Source organism: Geotrypetes seraphini, chromosome 7, assembly GCF_902459505.1.
Source record: "Geotrypetes seraphini chromosome 7, aGeoSer1.1, whole genome shotgun sequence".
Classification (NCBI taxonomy): domain Eukaryota; kingdom Metazoa; phylum Chordata; class Amphibia; order Gymnophiona; family Dermophiidae; genus Geotrypetes; species Geotrypetes seraphini.
In genome coordinates, this window is record NC_047090.1 from 75067095 (window position 1) to 75093851 (window position 26757).

Genomic DNA, 26757 nt, shown 5'->3' on the forward strand with positions numbered 1-26757 from the left:
ATAGTCTATCTATAAACGTGGGGGAATGATTGGTTTGCACCTTGAACGCGAAAATGCCAAAATCAGACTTAGATGTTCTTTTCGAAAATGGCCCTCTATATATACAAAACGATATAGAAAAAGTACAATGATGTACGTTCTATACCATAAATATACTCTAGTTTTCACTGCAAGGCCCGGGAGGCATTGGCAGCTCCCATTAAGCTTAAATGTAGCCCCCTTATTAACATATGAATTAACACATGCTAAGTCAATTAGCATGCATTAAAACACGTGTTCAAAATTTCTTTTTAATAAAATGATAAAATGAGTGTGTAAAATGAACCAGCAAGAACATATAAAAACTAGGGAGAAAGACCAAATGAAATGAAAACGGGTCAAAAATATTTGCCCTTTGCAAATCTCTATTAACTTGTGCTGGAAAATCTGCTGGGCTTGAAGTATATACATATATTACAATTCAGGCATCCTTTTTAAAAATATACATAATAATAATCAGAACAAAAGTTTTAAAAAAACTTTATTAATATACCAATTATACTTACAGTATATACTCAACTAATGTACTTTTAAAACATTTCTCTCTGGGAAGAGTAATTGTCTATTCATACTTAGAGCCTATTAAACCAATCTGTACAGTGCTTACTTACCACAGACAAAGCAGGTTGTCTTTAAAACTTCCTCTTTTTTCTGTTTTTCACTTCTGAGGTCAGCAAATGTGTCAATGATGACTCCAAAGATCAAGTTCAGAACAATGATAATAACGATGAAATAGAAGAGAAGATCATAAACCACTCTGGCAGCAAACAAAGGCTCCTGAAATAAATACATTGTCTTAATTACATTACTAAAGACAAATTACCGTATATACTAAAATATAAGCCAACCCAAATATAAATCGAGGTAACCTTTTTCCCCAAAAAAGGAGGAAAAAGGGTTGACTCAACTATAAACCAGGGGGGCTTATATTCAGGTGCTGTGCCTTGCACCCAACCCTCCTTCCCTTCCTGTCCAGTCCCTGATGCCCACTACAGGCCTGTCTGAAGCCCTGGTGGTTCAGCAGTGAGCCAGGTCAGGAGTAATCCTTCCCATGTCCTGTCCCATCTGACTCTAAACCAACCCTGCCTCCCTCCATCCTCCCTGACCCCTGAAAACCTTGCCTTTAAAGCCCTGATGGTCTAGCAGTGAACAAGGGCATGAACGATATTCCTATGCTCTCGTCCCGTGAGAACAGCAATCAAAAATGCCTGCCTCGAGTTCCTGTTGCAGTCTTGTGAGTTCCTGTGGTCTTGCAAGACTGCAACAGGAACTCGCAGCAGGCATTTTTGATTGTGGCTTTCATGAGGCAGAACTTTAGGAAGATCGCTCCTTGCCCGCTTCACTGCTAGACCACTAGGGCTTCAAAGGTAAGGTCTGCAGGGATCAGGGAGGATGGAGGGAAGCAGGGTGATTTAGAGCTAAAATTAAACTACTACATATATGCAGATGACATTTCCATTTTAATCCCAGTGAACAGCATAATAAAAGAAACTTCAGAATACATTTCTCATATTATGACCAAAATAGAACATTGGACAATCAACTTCAAACTGAAACTAAACACAGAAAAAACAAACGTCTTCCTTGCAAGCCCAACGGACAAAATTACCAAAACAACGTTACATATAAAAGATCACGACTACCCGATTACTAAAACAATAAAAATATTGGGAGTCACATTAGACACATTTGACAATGGTTGAACACACGAACATAGTAGTAAAAAAGTGTTTCCTGACATTATGGAAGTTAAAGACCATCAAAAACTACTTTGACCCATTATCATTTAGATTACTAGTGCAATCGCTAGTGCTTTCTATACTGGACTATTGCAATATCGTTTATATGGGTATACCCAAAAAAACTGTGAGAAAACTTAGAATTGTTCAGAACACAGCGGTCCGCTTGATATTTGGATTGAAAAAAAGCGACCATGTTAGCCACTGGCTGCCAATGGAGGCGCAAATAATATTCAAGTTCTCTTGCATATGTTTCAAGCTGGTTTTGGTACTAGCTCCTACCTACCTGCTACCTCACTTCGTACTATACAGCCCTACAAGACAAACCAGAAACTGCAATCTATTTGCATACCCAAGCATTACCGGCTGTAAATACAAAACCTTTCTGGATAGAACTATTATGTACCAAGCAAACAAACAACAACACTGGTTAGACAACTACATTAATGGAGCTAGACTGACCTATGACGCCTTTAGAAAAGCCATAAAAACTGCCTTATTCGACAGAAATATCACCTAAAAAGTATCTACACGAAACACTAAATCAAATTCTATTATTTCAAATATGTCCACTCCTGCGTATAAGTATAATTTTTTAACAATTTTTAACAATCTGTATTGTAATTCGCTGCCTTTTAAGATTCTGCATGCTGTAATTCTCTGACTATCTGCATATTGTAACTCGCTGACTGTCCAGCTCTCTTCAATGTGAACCGCCTAGAAGTCTCACGACTATGGCGGTATAGAAGAATAAAGTTATTATTATTATTATTAGAGTCAGCTGGGACAGGATATAGGAAAGATCATTCTTGTTGCAGTTCACCGCTGGACCACCAGTGTTTCAGGCAGATCCACGGGAGGCCTGCAAGAAGTCTGGGCGGGGGTGGGCACAGACCCGAGGACCTGAATATAAATTGAGACCCCCATTTTTAGGCCATTTTTTGGCCCCAAATCTTAGTTTATATTTGAGTATATACGGTAGGCCATGTAGAAAGTGTTCGAATAAAACAAATAAATTTATTTAATAGCATTTGGTAAACTTATTTAATAGCATTTGGTAAACTGCTATTCCAATATAAGTCCATAGTGGTGGACAATCCATAAATTCACATTCAGACACTGTTCCCATTCACCTCCACTCGCCAAATCAACTATCCTAATTTAAATCATCAGTTCCACAAATAGCATTAATGTAGGAGTGACAAAAGTTCAATCCTGAATATCTGCAAACAGGTCTGGTGTTCAATATAACCAAGCTATTTTCATTAACATAATTGATTCATATCAGTTTCTTTTAGTGCCCCTTTAACATGTGACCAAGGAAGGACTGACCACTAAGACAACAAGGCAGTGCCCGAGGATCCACAACAATAGGGGTCCACCCTTCCTTAGCTTCTATCTATTTTAATCATTTTGATAGGTTGTAAGGGGTCCATGAGCCTTAATGCCCAGGGGCCCAGATCACTGTCAGTCTGCCCCTCCCTGGGTGCGGGCCAGAAGCACCAGGCCACAACGTTTCCAGCTATAATGCAGCATAGTATTGAATGTTTTGCATGCGCTTACATCTTATATTTATTTAAAATACTTGTAACCCACACTGTCCAAATGTTCTAGGCGGCTTTCATAGAATAACATACCATCATTTTAAACAATAAACTCCCAACAATTAAATTTAATTATGTGCCTTGTGGTACCTTAAATAACCCTGATTTACAGCAACAAAACTTGCATTAGAGCCCTTTAACAAGTGTTGAGCAGTATATAACATATGTTATTACTGCAATTCTACTTGTTAACTACTCTAGGAGACAAATATTGTTTATTATTCCCTTAATACATATCAGTAGTTGAAGAGTAGTTCCAAAACCCATTATGTACATTTTTTTCAAAAACAAGTTATAACAGCAATAGGCTGCCTTCATAGATAGCCATAGGATGTGTGAAACTTTTCTTTGTAAGGTATATGATATTCAGTGAAATTTTATTTTGACTAGAATTCTTAGGAACCCCTCCGCCCCTCCCCCCCCTCCCAAATAAAAACAACCAAAAACACATTAAGTTATCCAGAAAACAGCTTTTGTACTTAAAAGGTTTTGGAAAAAAGCACTTCAGCTACCCCCTCTTAATGTTATTAATGTCATTTAACATGCTGAAATATATATACATTTTGATTGGCTTGCACTTAACATTCTGGGTACATTCTACCTCCTTTATTCCATGAGTAAAACTCTGGAAATAAAAAGAATCTATGGGAACAGCCTTCAAACAGTTTTAAATGAAGAGGGTGAATCAAAAACCATTGTGATCTTGAGTTTTATATTAGAACCATGCCTATCATCCAAGTACATCCCAATGGGAAAGGTGCATACGCTAGATCAGTGGTTCCTAACCCTCTCCTGGAGGACCACCAGGCCAGTCGGGTTTTCAGGATAGCCCTAATGAATATGCATGAGAGATATCTGCATATAATGGAGGTGCCAGGCATGCAAATCAGCTCCATGCATATTCATTAGGGCTATCCTGAAAACCTGACTGGCCTGGTGGTCCTCCAGGACAGGGTTGGGAACCACTTCGCTCGATGACTTTTTCTGTGGAAAAAAATTGGGTGGGAAAAGGATAGAAGATACTTGAAAATTAGTTATGGTAGTTGGGTGAGAGGGAGAAAATGTGTCTCCAAAGTACGAGTTTATAGGCGTGTTAACAAGCAATAATGCCTGTTGTCAAAGATCTATAAACATATGTATGCAGCTGGATAAAACATACAGACAAGAAGGCAGGAGATGTGACAACGAGCCCAGAGAAATACTTTTAAAAACAATAGGAATAAATATTTTTTCACTCAGAGAATGGTTAAGCTCTGGAATGCATTGCCAGAGGTTGTGGTAAGAGCGGTAGACATAGCTGGTTTTAAGAAAGGTTTGGACAATTTCCTGGAGGAAAAGTCCATAGTCTGTTATTGAGACAGACACGAGGGAAACCACTGTTTGCCTTGAATCAGTAGCATGGTACTAGTGATCTGGATTGGCCACTGTAAAGATGGGCTGCTAGGCTAGATGAACCATTGGTCTGACCTAGTAAGGCTAGTCTTATGTTTTTATGTACCATGCAAAGATGAGAAAGCAGTGATGGTCCCTCTTGACAATCCTCCTCTCCCTGTGTCTCCTTCAATGCTGCCATACTTACTAAAGTAAACCTTGTCTTTGCCTGGCTTTGAGGGTCTAGGAGAGGAATAAACACTGTGGCCATCTTGAAAACCTATTGCTGCTGCTGCTGCTATCATTAGGCTCTAGCTTGTCTTGACTTTATGTCCATAACGAAGGGAAAATTGAATGACAGAGTTATTAGAAGAGCAACAGATGAAAAGGTGAAAAGGCATCACTTTGCACTAAACTCCTTCAGAAAATTCTTTTGGAATTAATTGAAAATAAAAGATGATAGTCAATCTCTGTCATCAGGGGCATAGCTTCCGATTCCTGTTCAGATGATAATGGAGTCGGATAGTGTTACGCTACCTGCGGATAGGGTAATTACCTTGAATGATGTCTGCTTGACAGTTCAAAATATTGAGTGTTCATTACAAGGTACTGTATAAAAATTGTGTCAATTTTCTTCTGATATAACCTTAAAAGTGAATGAACATGAAACTCGGTTGTCTGATTTAGGGAAAAAGCTGGATAAACTTGATACCTCTGTAAATACCCTACAAAAAAACTGCAGTATCCAGTATTAAAGATAATTCAGTGCTTCATACTAAATTGGAGAAAATGGAAAATTTTAATTGGAATGAAAATCCTTCATTTTTTAAATTTTCCAATCTTTCTCTATCTGGCCCCCCGGAGCTCTTGAAGATATACTTGAAAGATATTTTGCAGTATAGTCAGATGGACATGTTCCAATCAGATAACCTATATTATATCCCAAGGAGCTATAGGGAGGCAGGTGAGGAGGGAGAAATGGATAGAATAGTGTTTCCAGATAGCTTAGACATATCACAATTTTTGGAATCATCGAAAGTTATAATCGCTAGATGTGCTACTTTGATAGTTGTGTTTAAAACTGAAATTGAGAAGCAGGCTATTCTAAAAATGTATTTTGAAAAAAAGCAGGTTCTGTTTTGTGGTCAAAGAGTGAACGTTTTTCCTGATGTCACCAGGCAAACCCAGTTTAGAAGAAGGCAGTTCCTTCAGCTTAAGCCTAAGGCTTGGTAGTTGGAGCAACCTTCTTCCTTAAATTTCCTTGTAAGTGTTTGATAACTTATGCAAGTGATATATATGTATTCATGGATCCCTTTCAGTTAGAGGAATTTCATGAAGATAAATCTGTATTGAAAGTATCATGTTCTTTTTTTTCTTATGGCTGAGGGCAATTAGTGACAAATGGAAACGAAAAGGCCAGTGCCTGACCTTGAAGGGATACAGTGCTACGTATGCCTTTCAGCGCTATAGAAATAATAAATAATAGTAGTAATATTGATTTGTTTTTATATATTTTCTCTGTTAGTGGACTATATCATTGAAAAAGAGACATTCTCTTCTTGCTAATTTGTTTTCCTGTACTATTGAATAATCCTGTATTTTGTTATATTTTGCATGTAGCAAAGGTATAAAAAATTAAAAAAAAAAGATATCCTGCAAACAACGGGATGGTTGGATAGGCTGGAGTGAGCTTGGATGGCAACTTCAGCATTTGGAACCTAGGACAATAGCAGACTTTGCAGTTAGAGAATGACACGGTGACAAAATTCATCACTGTTCCCGTCCCCATGGATAACCGCGGGAAACCATCTTCATGTCATTCTTTAAGGAGAGAGGAAAGAATCAGAGTATAATTGGGCACAACCACTGACCCGCAACCTTTGCTTTGAAGAATGCTGGTGTAGAAGGACTGAGGTTGAATAGACACTAGAAAATGACATGGGATTATTTCCCGCAGTTATCTGCGGGGACGGGGACGGTGATGAATTTTGTCAACGTGTCATTCTCTATTTGCCGTCTAGGCCCAGAAATACCAAAGAATAGACAAGTTAATTTAATCATGTATTTTTTTAATGGGTATAACCTATGGGCAGAATGAATGGACCGTTGAGGTCTTTATCTGCAGTCACTTACTAAGTTACTATGTGAGGAGAAGAAAAGGAGGTTCACCTTGCTAACTAAATACAGTATTGCACTTTGAGCTGATTAAAATGAGAAATTAAAGATGAAGTAAATGCATCTCTTAAAAGGTCTGCACATCCTCTAGTGTGACCCTTTTAATGTGTGCATGCTCTGCATCTCATTATCTTGGCTACTTGCAAGCAATATCAAGAGAGAAGTTGAGAAGCTTTTAAACTAAGAAGAAGGGGAAAGCCAACAGTTGACCGAGAGTCGATGATTCGGGAACCGGTATACTCGGAGGATACCATGCAGGAAGATGGAGGGAAAGACTCACCAGATCACAGACAAGACAGACTGAAAGGGACACAAGAGGGAAGGACATTCCAGAAGGGAACAGGCTGCAAACTCAAGTGTATGTACACGAATGCAAGGAGCCTTAGAAATAAGATGGGTGAATTAGAAGCTGTGGCACAAAAGGATAACATTGACATCATCGGCATCACGGAAACATGGTGGACTGATGAAAATGTCTGGGACACAGTGCTACCGGGATACAAACTATACCACAGAGACAGAGTGACACAAAAAGGAGAAGGCATTGTCATATACGTCAAAGAGGGAATTGAATCTACTGGAGAGAACATGCCACAACAGACGGATAAGTTAGAGACTCTATGGGTCAAAATTCCAGGAACAAATGGACCAGGAACGAGGATAGGCATCTACTACCGACCCCCAGGGCAGTCCAAAGAAATTGATGAAGAAATGACAGATGAGATTAAACGCAACTGCAAGGAAGGCAACGCAGTTATCATGGGCGACTTCAACTATCCGGGGATAGAATGGAACCTCGGCACCTCTGGCTGTGCTAGAGAGACAAAGTTCCTGGAAACTGTAGGCAATTGCTTCCTGAAACAACTTGTCATGGAAAACACAAGAAGAAACGCAATTCTGGTCTTAATTCTAAATGGGCTGCGAGAACCGGCACAGAGTGTAGAAGTAGAAGGGACGCTGGGAAACAGTGATCACAATATGATCCGCTTCAACCTGGAAGCAGGGGCGAAACATCGGACCAGAACGATAGCCACGGTGCTAAACTTCCGAAAAGGGAATTACGAAGGGATGAGACACATGGTGGGGAACAGGATAAACACTGTAAAGACGCTAGAGCAAGCTTGGTCTCTTTTTAAGGATACGGTTACCAAGGCACATAATCTATATATACCGCATATCAACAAGGGATCAAAGAGGAAAAAGAATAAAGAACCGGTGTAGCTCACTGTAGAGGTTAAGAAAGTGTGTGGCAGAGGCAAAAAAGGGCGAACAGAATGCTAGGAATGATAAAGAAGGGGATCACAAACAGATCGGAGAAGGTTATCATGCCGCTGTACCGGGCCATGGTGCACCCTCACCTGGAGTACTGCATACAGCATTGGTTGCCGTACATGAAGAAGGACACGGTACTACTCGAAAGGGTACAGAGAAGAGCAACTAAGATGGTTAAGGGGTTGGAGTTGCTGCCGTATAGCGATAGATTAGAGAAATTGGGCCTCTTCTCCCTCGAACAGAGGAGATTGAGAGGGGACATAATCTAAACATTCAAGGTACTGAAGGGGATAGACTTAGTAGATAAGAACAGGTTGTTCACCCTCTCCAAGGTAGGGAGAACGAGAGGGCACTCTCTAAAATTGAAAGGGGATAGATTCCGTACAAACATAAGGAATTGCTTCTTCACCCAGAGAGTGGTAGAAAACTGGAATGCTCTTCCAGAGTCTGTCATAGGGGAAAACACCCTCCAGGGATTCAAGACAAAGTTAGACAAGTTCCTGCTGAACAAGGACATACGCTGATAGGGCTAGTCTCAGTTAGGGTGCTGGTCTTTGACCAGAGGGCTGCCGCGTGAGCGGACTGCTGGGCATGATGGACCACTGGTCTGATCCAGCAGTGGCAATTCTTATGTTCTTATGAATAGGCTGCTAATGACAATTTTAATGTGAATGCAAGCATTATTTCTACTGTGCCCATTTATGGATTTACGTCTCTGTGTTACCACTGTTCATTCATAGGAAAAGAAATGCGCCTTATGTTGTATCTTGTTGCTGAGCTATAAATGTTTGATTTAAGTTTACTTCTAGAAATGAAACCAGCCCTGGGCTAGACTGATCAATTTTATATGTATCTAACACATACTGCCTTGGTTTTTACTCCCTGTCTATTATGGCTAAAAGTAGGGCAGGTTATCAGGATAACCCTAATGTATATGCATGAAAGAGATTTGCATATAGTGGAGGAAATAAGCTTGTGACACTCTCTCATGCGTATTCATTAAGGATATCCTATAAACCTGATCTATTGATGGCCCTCGAGGACTGGGAGTGAAAATCAAGGACTTATTGCATAAAAGGATAATAATCATCATTCTGACATTCTATCTCTCTCAGAAAAATAAATGTTGAAACTGATGTCAGAGATCTGGAGATCACAAGACCTACCCATTTTAAACTTTATTAATCATATACTTACGTCTTTGGAAGGTTTTCTAAGAACATCTCCCACACCACCCCCGTTCCTCAAGCCTTGGTTTAATACTGTAACAATACACATCAGGAGTGTATCACAAGTTCTTTCGATTCCATCTGCCTCCTCATCCTCTTCATGAATCAAAAAAAAAAAAAAAAAAAAGAACAATCTTTAAAACTTCAGCTTTACAACAGAGAACTACTTTTAAATAGCAACAAATTAAAAAGGGAACTACAGTCATTCATCATTCAAGCTTCACATGTTATTATATATACACACTTTTAGAATTATGGATCATGTTCATCCCATTTTATTTGTACGCTAAACTGCATATTTATGAAAAGATGGCACATAAATAACCGCGTCCCCTGTAAACATCTACTGTAAAAAAGTAATTCTCCTTCATACACATGAATCATGTGTGCATTTCTAACTGCTGGCTTTTTGTTGGTGATGGTGGGTTTTTTAAAAATTATTTTCTAAAGCACAAATATAATACACTGTCTTGGAACCTAAGACTTCCATGCTAGATCAGACCAAGGGTCCGTCTAGACCAGTATCCTTTTTTCAGCAGTGGCTTACCCAGATTGCAAGAATCTGTTAGAGTTGCAAAAAGATAGCAAGGTTACATGCTACTAAACCTAAGGAATAAGCAGTGGCTTTTCCCAGATCCACTTTAATAATGATTTAGAATATAGCAGAATTAGAAAAGGTTCATAGAAAAGCAACCAAAATGATAAAGAGAATGGAACTCCTCTCATATGAGGAAAGGCTAGAGAGGTTAAGGCTCTTCAGCTTGGGAAAAGAGATGACTGAGGGGGATATGATTGAGGTCTACAAAATCCTGAGTGGTGTAGAATAGATAAAAGAGAATTGATTTTTTTTATTCTTCAAAATTACAAAGACTAGGGAAAACTCAAAACATGGAAATAATTTTAAAATAAATAAAAGGAAATATTTTTTCATTCAATAAATAGTTAAACTCTAGAACTGGCGCTGATTTTTTAGGTGGCAGCAGGTGTTTAAGCTCAGTAAAAAAACAAAAAAAACCCCCACCATTTAAATGATGTTTCTAACTGAGTTTCAAGGTAGAGAATGACATGGTGGCGGTTTACCCACGGCCACCGCGTTTAGCCACAGGTAACCCGCCAAAACAGGGAACGAAAAATAGCAGTCGCTGCGGGGACGGGAACAAGGCCATTCACCGCCCCGTGGAGCGGTGAATGGTCTTGTCCCCGCAGTGAGGCATGAAGGATCGCGCGGTCCCCGCAGCCACCACCCGCCTGCCCAATTGATCCTAGTGTTTAGCCAGCTCTCTCCCTTCTCCTCACCTTAGTTTGTAGGCTTTCTTTTTCGGCGACCCGCACGCTATCAAAGAGCCGTGCACCCGCTGCTGCTCAGTTTCGATCTTCTGCTGTGACGCAACCGGAAACAGGAAGTTGCAGCAGAGCAGAAGATTGAACACTGAGCAGCCGCACGTGCGCAGCTCTTTGGGAAAGCGTGCAGGTCACCGAAAAAGAAAACCTACAAACTAAGGTGAGGAGAAGGGAGAGGGCTGGCTAAACACTAGGATCGATTGGGCAGGCGAGTGGGGGCTGCGGGGACCGCGCAATCCATCTGTAAGATATGTTACATGCATTTCTACTAGAGAGCATCGTTTTTTGGTTAACACTGAGAACAACATGTGCCACATCAATCGCCTGTAATGCACTAGTTGCCATTGTTCATTATTTGTTGGAGTAGTGGTTGGTACTTAAGGTGTAAGAAGAATGAATGTTTTGTACTAAATAACACCATCAACCCTACCTGCTTATTTGGAACTTTGGTTATCTAGATGTGCAGTTCTAGAAACCGCTTTTACTATTATGAGCTGTCTACCTCTATTGCATGTTGAGGGAAGAGGAAGTAGTGATTGCAAACTTACCTGGTGCAATACCATATTAATATAGCATATTACCTTGGAGATGAAGGAACAGCGCATTGCTTCTGCCCAACCAGGCTCAAACTGGAAGGAGGGAGTGAAAGGGAAAAGGATTCTGGGCCAAGGGGATGAAGATGGAAAGAAAAACCCACAGCAGGAAAGAAAGGGAAGGACAGACAGGTGAGCCAGATGCTAGAAGCAGGGGGGGGGGGGGGGAAGAAAGAGGGAAAAAAGCTAGATGGGGTTGAAAAGAAGAGACACACTGGTATGGAAGAGGAAGATAGGGGAAATCTGGACACAGGAAGGTAACAGAAAGAGGGGAAATTATGTGCATGGGGCATAGGGACAGAGACATAAAGGGAACATGCCATGGGGATGGTATATGGACACAGTTGGGGGGGGGGGGCAATGGCAGATACATAGGGGAGATATTAGAAATGGGGAAAATAGGAGCACAGAAGCGAGATGGTTTGTGGGGATGGGACAGGGACCGAGCTCGCAGGCTCCAGTGGCTTGCACAAATTACATTGTAACGTGCCATGAAAATAAGAGGGAGGAAGGTAGATAGATAGGCCATGCAAGAGGAGCTGAAGGGTGGTAGAAAGGAACAGATGGTAAAGGAGGGAGGGAAGGGTGATGGTGGAAAGGAATAGGACAGACATTGAAGGAGGGTGGAGAGGAACAGACCCTGAAGGGAAATGTGGAAGACAGAGTGGGAAGAAGACAGATGCCAGACTATGGGGGAGCGGAGGGAAGAAGATGGGTGCTAGACCAATTGGGGGGGGGGTGAAGGGAGAGGCACAGTAACAGCAAATGGAAGACGCAGAGAGAAGACACACAGTGGATGGAAGGAATTGAATGAGAAGATGTGGAAAGCAGAAACCAGACAACAAAGGTAGAAAAAAAATTCTATTTATTTATTTATTTTTTGCTTTAGGATAAAGTAGTATATTAGTTGTGTTGATAAAAATTTATAAACAAAGCCCTGCCAGCTGAACATCTCTTTCTCTAGTTCAGCAGCAGGAACTTTGATTTATAAGAAAGGAATAGTACTAAGGCTTATATGGATGCAGTGGGGACGGGGCGGTGAAAGGGATGGCGGTGACAGTGACGGGGCAGTGAAGGGAACAGCGGTGACGGGGCGGTGCAGAGGATGGTGGGACGGGGACGGGGCGGTGACGGGGACAGATTTTTTCCCCGTGTCATTCTCTATTTCAAGGTACCTACTGCCGCTCCATCTACCTTCCCCATAAACAAGATCCAGCACATCCCCATATCACCTCCCAGCTAGGTCCAGCACATCCCCAACTCCTTCTAGCACATCCCTATACCCCTGCCTAACAAAATCCAGCACATTCCCATGCCCCCCCTAGCTCCTTCTCTCCCTATACCCTTATCCAGACCTTGCACAGCTCCCTCTCCTCATCTCCACAATGGATCCAGTGCTGCCCCTCCCCCCAGCCTTCCAAATTTGCCTGGATAACTAGCAACAGCAGCAATTAAGGCAGTCTGCTTCTGACCGGTGTCAGGCCCTTTCTTTTCCAGTGTCCCACACTCGCCACTGCTATTGATCCAGGGAAGTTTGGGGGGAGGAGGATTAGAGATGTTTCAGTTGTGAGGAGGAGGAGGAGACTCCTCTCTGGTTTGTTTACCATCTTTATGCTCTCCCTCCAACCCCTCCACCCAGTGGAGTACCTAGGGAATGTGACACCCAGGGCTGATCATTATTTTTAACACCCCCACCATATAAAAAGGGATCGGAAGAGCACCCCCTAGGAGCTTCACATGGGGTGGATCGCCCCCTTCCCCCCTTGGCATGCCATTGCCTGAAGAAGTTAGTAAAAAAGTATTAAAATTAGTCCAATACAAAGATTACCTTATTTCCATTTTATATTTATACATGTTTATCAATACAGCTACAATACTACTTTATTCTAAAGCAACAATAATATAATCTTTTTTCTACCTTTTGTCATTTCTGGTTTCTGCTTTCCTCATCTTCCATTCACTCTCCTTTCTATCCAGCGTCTGCCCTCTTTCTCTGTCCCTTCTATTTTTTCTGTCTCCACTCTCTCCCCCATGCGCTGGCATCTCTTCCTTCCCAACCCAACTCACCCCATGGTCTGGCATCTACTTTCCTTCCCCTATGCCCTGGGATCTCTTTCCCTCTCCCTCCATGCTCTGGCATCTCCTTTTCTTCCTTTCTCGCCCTTCCTTTCCAATAGTTTGGCATCTCATCCTCCTTCCCCCCATGACCTGGCATCTTTCTCCTCTCCTTCCCTTCTATCTCTCCCTCCCCCTTTATGCTTTGGTATCTCCTCTCTTTCCTTTCCCTACCTCCCTCCTTCCTTTCTTTCTCCCTGGTTTGGCATCATTGTGCCCTTCCCTTCCCTACTCCATTCCCTGACATCTGTCTCCTTCCCTTCCCTTCCCCCCCATGCTCTAGCATCTCTTCCTTCCCCCTCCATTGCCTGACATCTCCTTTCCTTCCCCATGGTCTGGCATCTCTCTTTCATCTTCTCCCCCTTCCCTGGTCTTCCTTCTCCCTCCCTTCCTCTCCCCAATTGGGTGCATTTCTCTACCTCTCCCTCTCTTTGTCACCCTTCAATTGGCATCAAAACTTTCACAATTTGCTGCACTTGCCGGCGTCAGGCTTTCCTTTCTGCTAGGTCCCACCTACTTTCTCTTTTTGCGAAGGCAGGACCCGGCAGAGAGGAAGGCCTAATGCTGACATAAGTAGTGAATTGTGAACACTGCTGCTGCCAAAGAAGTTTTTGATGCTGACGCTGGCCCTCAGAGGAGGCATCGGAGCACCCCCTGCTATAAAGCTGGCCCTGGAGTATTTTCAGCACTGCTTCCCACCCTCGCTGACATTAACTTCCTTCTTCCTCAGAGGTGGAACACAGTGCCGAGAAGACTCCAGGACCAGAGACAAAGCAGTGTTTGTATACTGCTGCTGCTGCTGGCCACATTTCAGTACGGGGAGGGGGATGGAAGGAGAGGTGCTAAAAGTGCCACTCCTTGGAAAGTGCTGCTTGAGGCCACTGACTCAGTTCACTTCAATATAGGACCACCCCTGGTTGGAAGCAAATAGAAGACTTCCTTTCTACTTCCTTAAATGAAACAGTGATTAAATTATTTTTTTAAGCTTGTAACAAAGGAAGAAAATAGATGCACACACACAAATCTAGATACATAATTTCAGTGAACAACTAAGACTGGTGCTTATCCAAATTTATTTTATCTTCCGATGCACAAGAACCGTGATTCTACATTTTGGGAGCAGTTCTATATATAAGCACCATAAGTAGGCACCTGGTGAATGTATGATAAAAGTCTATTCTACTACAGAGAATAGGCACTTTCAGTTACTGCTAGTGCAACAATTATAAATACACCTAACCTTTAGGCATTCACACCAGCCATGGACAAATATGGCAAGGACACATGTAACTTGCAACATTCTATGAGTTATGCATAAAAGTGGGTATGTATGCCTCTCTTGCAAACACACACTATGTAAGTTTAGTGGGTATTTACAGAGTAGTACTCAGGCGCTAATCTAGTATTTAAACCTGCAAGTGTGCACATACATATGTCAATGCTAATGTTCTAAATATTCATGTGCACATTGCACCTGCACATAAATTCTGTATTATATATGTGAGCTCCTAGGTTACAGAATTGCCCGTTTATGCTTGATGATAATTTTGGTATGGCATCTATAATTCTCTCTCTTTTCCCCTCTTCAGGACTGCTATGGCAGGTTGTTCTTTATCTCTGTTGTATTTTAATAACACTGCCTCTTGCAATTGCTATTAGAGCAGTAGGTATTGTGGGTGTTCAATGTACAATCTGTAAGTTGTCTGTTTATGTGAATGATTTATTGTTTTATTTATATATTAAGTCTTTACGTACTTTGTTAGCACTGATAGAGCAGTTTTCTAGAATTTCAGGTTATAAAGTTAATTGGGGGAAGTTACTATCCATGCCCCTTAATTTGCATGTAGAAAGACAGTATTTGGAGCATTTGCCTTTGTTGTGGGATCTGGTATGGCAACACAGTTCTTTGGAGTACAATAGGGATGCTCTGGAGCAGATTGATGACACTTTGTTAAAATGGTTACCATCGTATTCAACATGGCGGGGGAGATTGGATTCGGGTAAAATGGTACTAAAGTTGAATTACATTTTGAGAATGATACCTATTCTGTACCGATTCCCTCTGGAGGTTAAGACTGCTTGATTTTTGCAATGTGCTGAGCTACCAAGAATAGCATTAAGAAAGTTAAAATTGATAGAACCCAGAGGGGAAGTCAACTAAGCTGCTGCCACTGTCTGATTTTTGGATCAAGATGATTCTGATGTGCCTAGGTTGTTGCAACTGGAAAGGGCACTTGCTGCCCCATTTCCCTGAAGGAATTTGTTTACAGTGCAAGTTAGCAGAATGATGAGTATGTTGATGGTTTCAAAGTACTTGGCATAGTTTCTGGATATATCATGGCCAGGGTTGGATTGTATTTCCATTTGGTTTAATTTGATGATGAAAATTCAGGAGAGAGTTATAGTTGGCCTGAGTGGCAGAGCAGGGGTATCTGCTTTGTGTATCAGCTTGTTTGGGATGGGAGTCTTCAGACTTTTAATGAGGTCAAGAATGAGTTTGGTTTGGAGACTAGGCATTATTATCAAGTGAGGCATTGTCTATAGTGTTCCAATTTAATTATGCTGGCAGTGAGTGCGGATTCAGATTTCAAGAATTGGTGTTTAAAAATTGTTGAAATGGTTGGAAGGGTGTCTGAAATCTATAGAATGGTAAAGTTTAAGACTGAATTTAGGTGCAGAGTGTTGGAACATGTCTGGGAGAGTTTCGTGATTCCTTGTGGGTATATTTTGGGACCAGAGTAAGTAGGCCATCCTTGACTGCTTCAATTACACATTCATGCTTCTATGTAGCTCATAAAGCGCTCTGGAAGCCTCTAAAGGTTTCAGAATTGTCTGGAGATACAGTAGGTGTGATATGTTGGTCTTGCAAGTTTGCTGTGGGATTCTTGTTTCATATGCTGTTTGACTTCTAATTTGGAACAGTTTGATAATCTGGTTTGGGATCGGGTTCAGTGTGTGTTTGGTATTTAGGTTGAGCTTAGTTGCAGGATTGTGATTTTGAGATCAGTTGCATTGCCTCACGATATGCAGGGTGGGAGAAGAGCTAAATTGTTTGATTGAATAGCAAGTCCCATAAGCATATCAATCTTGTCTGAATAGAAAAGTAATTCTGAGTTAAGTATGAGTGGGCGGTAGAATGCTGTATGTCTTGTCAGAAGGTATGAGGAGGAGGCTGCAATTAAGAGAAGAAGTTTGGCATCCTTTCAGAGAATGTGGGTGCCACTTGATATTTATTATCAAGTTAGCAAAATGTAATCTCTTTTGTCTGCATTTCCACAGAAGACTAATAATCTACCTTAATGCACAGTTCAGTTGTATTGTAGACCTTCCTATTTTCCCAGCAGATTAATATTAGGCATTAAAACTATCTAGGTTTGTATAATATAGAAAATTTCCCAACCCAAACTCTTCCCAAAAATGAAAAACTCCTCAACATATACAGATAGGCCTAGAGTTGATCAAATTCTCTCCAGCAAGTTAAACTGATGTGGATCAAGTTTAGCAAAAAACATCGGGGTCCCTTGTTTGGTAATAAGGTTTTCATATATATTTGTCACAATAAATTTTGCCTGCATCTTGTACACATCTGCAGTTCGTTTTGTTTGTTCCTGGTTGGTGTTTTTTCTGCAGACAAGATTGGACCCCTCCTTCCTTTTTTGTTGCTCTGTGCTTGATTTGGTTCCAACATGGCCTTTCCTGCCTGGGACCATATATTCAGTTTTCCGGAAGAAAGGCTCAGTAATTTACTGGAAGAACAACCTTCCATTGAGGAAGAGGAAGATAATTCCACATCCACATTCAATGCTTGGAAAGATATCATCTTCATGAATAGAGAAATTATTAGAGCAGATCTCCATTTTGCCTTTCTATTGGAATATTGCCGGAAACAGATGATTCCCAGAGGCTTGCGCATTATGAAAGGACCTACCATGTTGTGACCAGCCAGGTATTCTCCCTGCCAAGGTCCCAGTTAGAACACTAGGTCAGACACCAAAGAAACCCCGGAGTGGAATCAGGAAGGTACATGTGGTTCCTGATACCGACAATATCTCCTTTGACCACCAGAGGGAGACTGATTTGACTGAGGAGGAGTTAGGTGACCCATACCCTAGTCACCACCGGGGGAGCCCAAGAGGCCCCTGGAACACTGCTGAATCAACTAGAGTAGGGTGTTGCCCCAGAGTATTTAAGCCTGCAGTTGAGAGCAGACAAGGAGGTCAGCTAGGGAGGAGGTTTAAACATTTTCTCCCTAGGGAGTCCCCTGGGCCAAGCAGGAGCAACAAACCTATTCCCATGGAGCTGTTGGAAGCTGGGCAAGCTGAGGAGCTGCTGATTCCAGAGGAAGAACAACCCATGGAGTGTGAGGAAAGTCTTACAGAGTGTGCTCCTGATTTTCCTGAAGCCATGCAGGTGGACTGGGCCTCAACCTGCAAACAGTGAGTTTTGGTTTTTTTCACTTGACTGTTTGGGACTATTTTTGGTTTTGCAAGCTAGGAGGGTGAATTATGAGGGAGAGGTTTTGCTAACACCCTGGGAGGGAATTTTGAAAGCCTGTCTTGAGGCCTTTCTTTGCAAAACCTGTGACACTCTCCTTTCCTGGCAGTGCTCTGAACTGGCCAGATGCTTTATTGGAACTTTGGGCACTAGAGCTATGGAACAAGTGCCATGAACTGTATTTGTGTTTTTTTGAAACTGCCTGCTTCGGAGCAGTCAGTACTAGCTCAGTTGAGAGCTGAATCCTCAGGTGCAGCTGGGACTAAGTTAATGCTGAGAGCAAGCCAAGAACTTTATTTTGTGTTGTTTTATTTGCTTGCTTCTTTTGGTATTTTTGTTTTGCTGCTGTTTGGGAGCATTCTGACAATTTTGGCAGCTGTATTGAAGGACTACTTACCTTTATGAAGGAATAAAATTGAATGATTTCCCTATGAACTACATTTGTTGTAGCTTTGATTTATGGTTCCTGTCTAAAGTCCAGTTCTGCAGGGTGACTCCATTTTGGGTCACACGCTGGTGTGCTATTTTGAGGTAACCACTTGGAGCGCTGTAGAGCCCTGGTCTGGGCTACAGTGGTGGCTACATAATACAACGATGATCAGGCCTTTTTGGACAGATGGTGTTGCATCTTGAATAAATGTTCATTAGATCTTATGATCCTCTTAATTGAGACTTCTAAACAGAAGTCAGAGACAACTAGGATCAAGATAGAGGATAAGTTGGAATTTGTTAAAAAGGAAGATCAAAATTTTGATCACATTATACAAGACGTAGATAAAAAAAAATGACAGAATATAGGAAAAACATTAAAATCAACAAAATGGATAAGTTGAAACGTGATTCATTGGACTACCAAAATGGAAGCATATACCCATGGAGTAAGTCCAGGATATACCAAAGAAAGAGACCATCACATAGATCTACCTCTCGTAATTCTAGATCTCAATCCAGATCCAATAGGGACAATAAGATCCATTTTACTGCTCCTAATCATACACAAGTGGCAGATCGTGGCCGAAAACGCATTAGAAGTTGTTCAGATGAAGAATACACATCCACAGTGACCAGTCCCATTAACGTCAATATACCTATAGTCTCTAGCCCACACCAAGATAGACCATCACATAGACCGTTACAAAACAGTAGTAATCATTTTTTAGAACTTCTTTGGAGCTCAACCAGTCAGGGCATACAATCACACAAAAATCCAAACAATACGTACAATTACGGAGGTCGGAGCAGAGGATACAAGAGGGACACGGACCAATACAGGAGTCCATACAGGGGCGGATATAGAGGCCCTTACAGGGGCAGGGGACAATCTTACCCCTATCACAGGGATTGACTAATGAAATACCGATCATAAATTTATCTTCTCATCCTTTATCTACAACACAAATTAATATTTTACAGAAAGGATTGTCATTTGTTCCCACCACTCCTTATGATTCCTTTCAAACACGTATTGATCTTTATAAATTTAAAAGAAAATTACACATTCATCATTTCTTTAATAAAGATCAATCCATTAATGCATATACAGACACATCCATTCTTAAGAAAAAGTCAAAATGGATTCCCCCTGTTATATGTGACCCAGTTATCACTACCTTCTATGAGTGTGTTCTCAGAGATGTGGCTAAGATGGAAAAGAAATACAAACATGTAAAATATAAACAGAATATGAACTCCTCTGAGTGCAAAGCCATCAACGAACTTAAAAGAAATATGGATTTAGTTATTAAACCTGCAGATAAGGGAGGTGGCATAGTACTTATGGATAGAGAGAAGTACATCAACGAGATTCATAGGCAGATCACAGATGTCACTTTTTATATACCTCTGGATAACGACCCCACGCCCCAACTAATGGTAGAAATCAAAGAATTGGCTGAAACGGCATATAATGCTGGTTACATCACTCTAAAAGAGAAGCAGTTTTTGATTAATGAACATCCTGTCATTCCAACTATATACATATTGCCTAAAATCCATAAAACATTGGTAGACCCTCCAGGGAGGCCAATTATTTCAGCCAATGGTTCCGTTTTAGAACCCCTTTCAATTTTCACAGATTTCTTTCTTCGACCCCACGTACCATTAATACCTTCATACATCCGTGATTCAGCTCATATGATTAATATCTTGGATAACTTTGATGGAGACCTTGAAGAAGTCATTCTTGTAACATTGGATATCGAATCATTATATACTAATATTCCTCAAATGGAGGCAATCAGTATCATCGAAAAAACATTGGCCAATAGCAATACTACTGAACGTATACCGAATAGATTGATCATAACTGCTGCAACCATGGCTCTCACACAAAATTATTTTTGTTTTTTAGGCCAATTTTACTTACAAATCAAGGGGACAGCTATGGGGGCATCTATGGCTCCCGACATTGCTAATCTATATGTGGCGGACTTTGAAGAAAAATTCCTCACCATACATGAATATCAAAATAAAGTCAGACTTTACAAAAGATATATAGATGACATCTTCATTCTATGGAAAGGGAGTATCTCCAAACTCAATTCATTTCTAGTATGGTTAAATACATGTGATCGCAATTTAAAGTTTAAAATGGAATTCCATGCACACTATATATCATTTTTGGACATTTTAATTTCTAAAACACGTTACGGCTTTCAAACTTCCATATATAAAAAACCTACAGATAAGAACAACTATTTACACTATTCAAGTTTTCATCAACATACCTTAAAAAAGAATCTTCCATACAGCCAATTCCTTAGACTTAAAAGACTATGCACCACACAGGATGAATTTGAGAGGCAAGCTCCACATATGGCCAATAGATTTGTTCAAAGAGGCTATCCATCAAATGAAGTCTCCCAATGTTATCAACGATCTCAGTTACAACATCGCGAGGATTTACTTCAGACAGGAAACAAAATACGTAAAGCACCTGATTTCACCTGTGTTTTAAAACACTCACATCTTTCTGGAGAAGAGAAAAGCATCATTAAAGCCCACTGGCAGATCTTAGAATTACACCAGTGCTTCAGAGGCAAGACACCTATGATTGCTTTATCACGTAACTCTAACCTCAAAGATAAACTAGTGCCTTCTGCACTTCCTACAGCGATGACAGTTCAGCATCAACATACAGGACATCAACCATGTACATCATGCTCAGTATGCAAGCATTCTTTGCAGGCTTCTTTTTTTAAACATCCACGCACTGGCAAGATGTATCATTTAAACTTCAGTAGCAATTGCAATACCCAGTATGTCATCTACATCATCATTTGTCCGTGCAAACTACTTTATGTTGGTAAAACCAAGAGGAAGGTAAAACGAGAATCATTGAACATAGGAGTTGCATTTTGAGAGAGATTCTAACAGCACCTTTGGCCCAACATTGGAAAGAATTAGACCACACTATTGACGAACTACGCTTCATTGTTTTTAAAACCTTTAAAAACAGCTGGAGAGGCGGTGATATTGACAATGTCTTGCTTCGTGCAGAACAGAGGACCATTTTTGATCTGGATACTATCACACCAGCTGGCCTAAACTTAGAAATAGATTACCGTCCTTTCTTATGATTTTGATGTCACATTTCTCTGCTGGATTATTACTATTATATGTCACCAAATTATTCTCTTATATATTTACATGTTATTTTATTGTGTTTTAACCTATCTGTTTTATAAGATATGACATACGTTGTTTTATGAGACCACATGTTTATTTCTTACATAGCCTCATAACATAGGATTGTTAGTTTTTTTATTTATCAGGTTTTTCTCCTTTTTTAAAATATATTAGCTTATAAGCAATGTCTACTGGCTATTTTTATAAGCATTTCAAATAGTTAATATGGTACAACTATATTTTATTGTTTCATCCACACCTTTTTCAAGCATTCATTTTTTGACTCATGTCTGCTTCCTCTGGTCCTTCTAGCATAAATTGTGTCCTTCTTCAAACACGCCCATCTGTAGTCTAATTGGCCCAGTTGCCCTTCAATCATCACTTTTTTCATGAGCCATCTGCAGTCTGATTGGCTCACTTGCCCTTCAATCCTTACAGTTTTTTCATGAGCCTATTTTGCTACAAGTTAAGTATCCTTTTACGACCACCGCACTGTGCTTTTCCGTTTCTTGTCTGCTTATATTTACTGCATTTTTCACAGCACTTTTCACTTTTTGAGACGCTTTACAGTAGTTGGCGATTCTCGGGGCATCGGATATTCTGGTAAGTTTCTACTCTTTATTCACCTTGTTTTATTTGCCCTATCCAACGGCGTTATTTTCACACCGCGCTTTTGCACTTTTTTTTTTTTTTTTTTAATTTCCCGTTGCCTTACTTTTTTCTCAATTTTTATGCTGTAGATCCACAATAATGCTATCCATATAGATACGTTGGCAAACTGCGATTGTTTAGATGCCCTTTGAAGGCCATTCTAATTTTGCCGTAGCGTTGTCTGACTTGTTCTATTTGCCTAATCCGACGGTATTATCTTTATACTGCATTTCATTAGATGTTTGTTTGTTTTTTTCACTTTTGTAGACCGTCCTTTACATTGAGCCTTCGGTATGATATTACACTAATTTCGCCGTTGTTTATGTATCTCTGAGCCACATCCGGCTGTGTTACATCCCCCTTCTTCTTTAATCCACAAGCTGTACAATTATACTGTCTCCAGAGTTCATTTACATACGTTTTGTATGGCCAAAAATCTGTATGACATAATATGTTTCAATAATCGTTCTAAACACTTAGTTACTATATAAGATACTTCTAAAGGTAGACCCTGCTTATAACGCAGCCGACTGAGGCTATGAAACTATATCATTGCATTGGTCTAAAGCTTCACTCTTATGTTATGTTAGCTTAATTTTCATGTTATGTGATCATACAGGCTGTAAGATTTCATTATTGCATTCATTCACTTTTTCTAGCATAATATGGTTGTTTAATGATCCATATTCTCTTATTATGTAAAATATTTTTTAATTGGGACTTTATTTGCACTGTAGCCCTTATTTTTTTAAGCATTCATTTAGTAAACCACTTGCATACATTTTATTTTTATGGTTAACATCAATTGTCATGTTGAGTTAATTTATGCAGTGTTTATGTGTTGTTTATGTACATTTTGCTTATGTTTCATTAATTTTGATATGCTATACTTCATATGCCATAAGATATTTGTCATCTACCATATTGTTTCATATAACATTGTGCCTCTATTTTAGGTTTATGATAGTCTATTCTACAATTTTTGTGGCATATTTTTCAATCCCCTTTTTTACCTTGGTATGTATCTCATCATTTTTCTCTTTGACCTTTTGGATCACGCTTTACATGTTTTTCTGAAACCATCTGTCCATGTGTTCCCTATGCTATCCATGTTTTTCTGAAGGTATCTGTGTTTCCTGATTGTAATATTAACGTTTGTTTTTCACTCATTCTCATGCATGCAGTCCTTTATATTGCATGTGTTTCACATACTTGTCTTTCCTTCATGTCATCACAAATCTTAGACAGCATGGCATGACGACATCATCTTGTTCATATATATGACATTTTATATTGTTTTTATAATTTTAATAATAATTTTTGTATTGTATTTGTAATTAATAGGACCCCCGATGAAGGTTTGTCCGAAACACGGACCGTGTCGGGTCCCTTGTTTGGTAATAAGGTTTTCAAATATTTGTCACAATAAATTTTGCCTGCATCTTGTACACATCTGCAGTTCATTTTGTTTCTTCTCTGTAGTGCTGCCACCTCCATTATATTGGTCATAGTCTAATAAGGTCCAATTTTGGACCTCGTTAAAAAGAAAAAAGAAGCATTTATCACCTACAAGCATAAAGGTAAACGAGAGGCGAAAGAAGACTATCTAGACAGATCTAAAGCTGTCAAAATAGCAGTCAGAGAGACCAAACTCCAAATGGAAGAAGATCTAGCACGGAACATTAAAAAAGGGGATAAATCCTTCTTCAACTATATTAGTCACAGGAAAAGAAACAAAAACGGGATAGAATGCCTGAAGAAATCGGACGGTAGCCTTGTAGAATCAGATTCTGCCAAGGCAGAATTACTAAACTCTGCTCAGTCTTCACCTGTGAAGCACCGGGAGCTGGTCCACTGCTTCAAACGGGAAACAACCAGAAGGACCCGTTTCAAGATTTCGAGTTTACACCCAGTTGCGTCTACTACGAACTATCAAGACTCAAAGTAGATAAAGCTATGGGACCAGACAACCTACATCCCAGAGTACTAAGAGAATTGAGTGAAGTCCTGGCAGAACCATTATCTGTTCTTTTCAATCTCTCCCTAAGCACAGGAAGAGTCCCCTTGGACTGGAAAACCGCCAACGTTATCCCACTCCACAAAAAGGGATGCAGGACAGAGACGGCAAACTACAGACCAGTGAGTCTCACGTCTATAGTGTGCAAGCTCATGGAAACACTGATCAAACGACATCTTGACAATGATCCTAGACGAGGAAAACCTACGTGATTCCACACCAGCACGGATTCACCCAGGGCAGATCCTGCCAATCTAACCTGATTGGTTTTTTTGACTGGGTTACTAGGCAGCTAGATGCCGGAGAATCAATGGATGTGGTGTATTTGGACTTCAGTAAAGCTTTTGATAGCGTCCCACACCGAAGATTATTGAACAAACTGAAATCAATAGGGTTAGGGAACACTCTAACTACATGGGTTGAGGATTGGCTGAGTGGTAGACTTCAGAGGGTGGTGGTAAACGGTACCCCTTCCAAAACGTCAGGCGTGATCAGTGGAGTGCCGCAGGGCTCGGTCTTGGGCCCGATTCTATTCAACTTATTCATAAGAGATATTACCCAAGGACTTAGAGGAAAGGTATCAATGTTCGCCGACAACGCCAAACTTTGCAACATAGTAGGTAAAAGCATTTTACCTGATAATATGACGCAAGATCTACTACTGCTTGAACGGTGGTCGGCAACATGGCAACTAGGCTTCAATGCTAAAAAGTGTAAGGTAATGCACCTGGGTAAGAAAAACCCGCACAGAACTTACATACTAAATAGTGAGACCTTGGCCAGGACCACGACGGAACGTGACCTAGGGGTGATCATTAGTGATGACATGAAGGTTGCAAATCTAGTGGAGAAAGCTACCTCCAAGGCAAGGCAAATGATGGGTTGTATTCGTAGAGGTTTTGTCAGCAGGAGACCTGAAGTTATGATGCCGCTATACAGGTCCATGGTGAGGCCTCACTTGGAGTATTGCGTTCAATTCTGGAGACCACACTACCGGAAGGATGTGCAGAGAATCGAGTCAGTTCAGCGAATGGCCACAAAGATTGTCTGGGGGCTCAAGGATCTCACGTATGAAGAAAGACTGAATAAACTGAGGCTGTACTCACTTGAGGAACGAAGAGAGAGGGGTGATATGATTGAAACATTTAAGTACATCACGGGCCGTATCGAGTCGGAAGAAGATATCTTCTACCTCATGGGACCCTCGACCACCAGGGGGCATCCGCTAAAAATCAGGGGAGGGAAGTTCCATAGCGACTCCAGAAAATACTTCTTCACTGAAAGAGTGGTGGATCATTGGAACAAACTCCCACTGCAGGTGATTGAGGCCAACAGCGTGTTGGACTTTAAGAGAAGATGGGATATTCACAGGGGATCCCTAGAGGAGTGAAACCAGAGGGCGGGCATTTGGAATGGGCAGACTTGGTGGGCTATAGCTCTTTTCTGCCGTCTTTTTCTATGTTTCTATGTTTCTAATCAGAAATGTAACCTTTTGTCTTCAGCAGTTAATAAACTCTCCAAATTGGTTTTTTTTTTACTGCTGAGAGGCCTATTATATTCTTTCCTTCTCTCTAAGGTTGTCGCATTTTAAAGGTGTAAGTGACTTATAGACAGTAAGTCAAAAGAAAAAAACACTTTTCCACATGTCCTCCAAGTACTTCAAACCATGCTTCCTCTATTCTGCCGTGTCAGCAGTGAATATAAAGGGCTTCAAGTGAGGGTTCCATCACCTGTGGCTGATGGGGGGGGGGGGAATGGAACCCTCACTTGAAGTCCTTTATGTTCACTGCTGACATGGCAGAATAGAGGGAGCATGGTTTGAAGTACTTGGAGTCTTACGTTCGCTCCATACCTGTGATGTGGATGCTATTTCTACAAATCTTTCCATATAATTTATCTTTTGGGTTTACCATCAGCAAACCCCCCCAGATACACCCCTTCTCATTGGCTAATCTCCAGATGAATCCCCTTATGCATTGCAGTAGATTAGCCTTGCTGCTTAGCAGTATCTTTGTATAAGGTACTGATGTTGGCAACTCTAAGTATCAGGCTGGAACATTATAAAATATATTCCTGGGAGAAATTTGAGGTCTGATTTGGAATTATTACTGAAGAATCAGATATGGAAAGAGGAGTGGGGGACCTGGTTAGACACAGGATGTTTTCACTGAGAAGACCCACATGATGGAATAGATTGCCCATCTGGGATGAATTAGGAAATGGATTTCAAAAATTTTCAAATGCTTATTGGTTAAAACTTTCCAATTGGATAGGGAGGTTGCTGATTCATCTGGGAGACTTATTATGGCAATGTTCTTGTCTCTGATTTTATCTTTGTTTTAAACAGTCTTGATTTGACTTTTTGCTGATATTGTGTGGCTTTTTATTAAAGATAAAATAAGACACCACTGCACATGCAGACTTCAGTTTGTAGAGCATTCATAACCTGATGCTAGAGTCATTTTTTTTTTGTGTGGGGGGTTTTAGGGG

At 40.6% G+C, this 26757-nt stretch overlaps 1 protein-coding gene across 3 annotated transcripts in view; it reads right to left on the bottom strand.

Annotated features, from left to right (window-relative positions):
- The window catches only part of ITPR2 (inositol 1,4,5-trisphosphate receptor type 2), a 665265-nt gene that overhangs the window by 42774 nt on the left and 595734 nt on the right, over nt 1-26757 (bottom strand). For all 3 annotated transcript variants that reach the window (XM_033951965.1, XM_033951964.1, XM_033951968.1), the window contains 2 exons: nt 9398-9525; nt 651-816 (listed from right to left, as the gene is read on the bottom strand). In XM_033951965.1, the coding sequence (XP_033807856.1) occupies nt 651-816; nt 9398-9525 (294 nt within the window). The remainder of the gene's footprint in view (nt 1-650; nt 817-9397; nt 9526-26757) is intronic.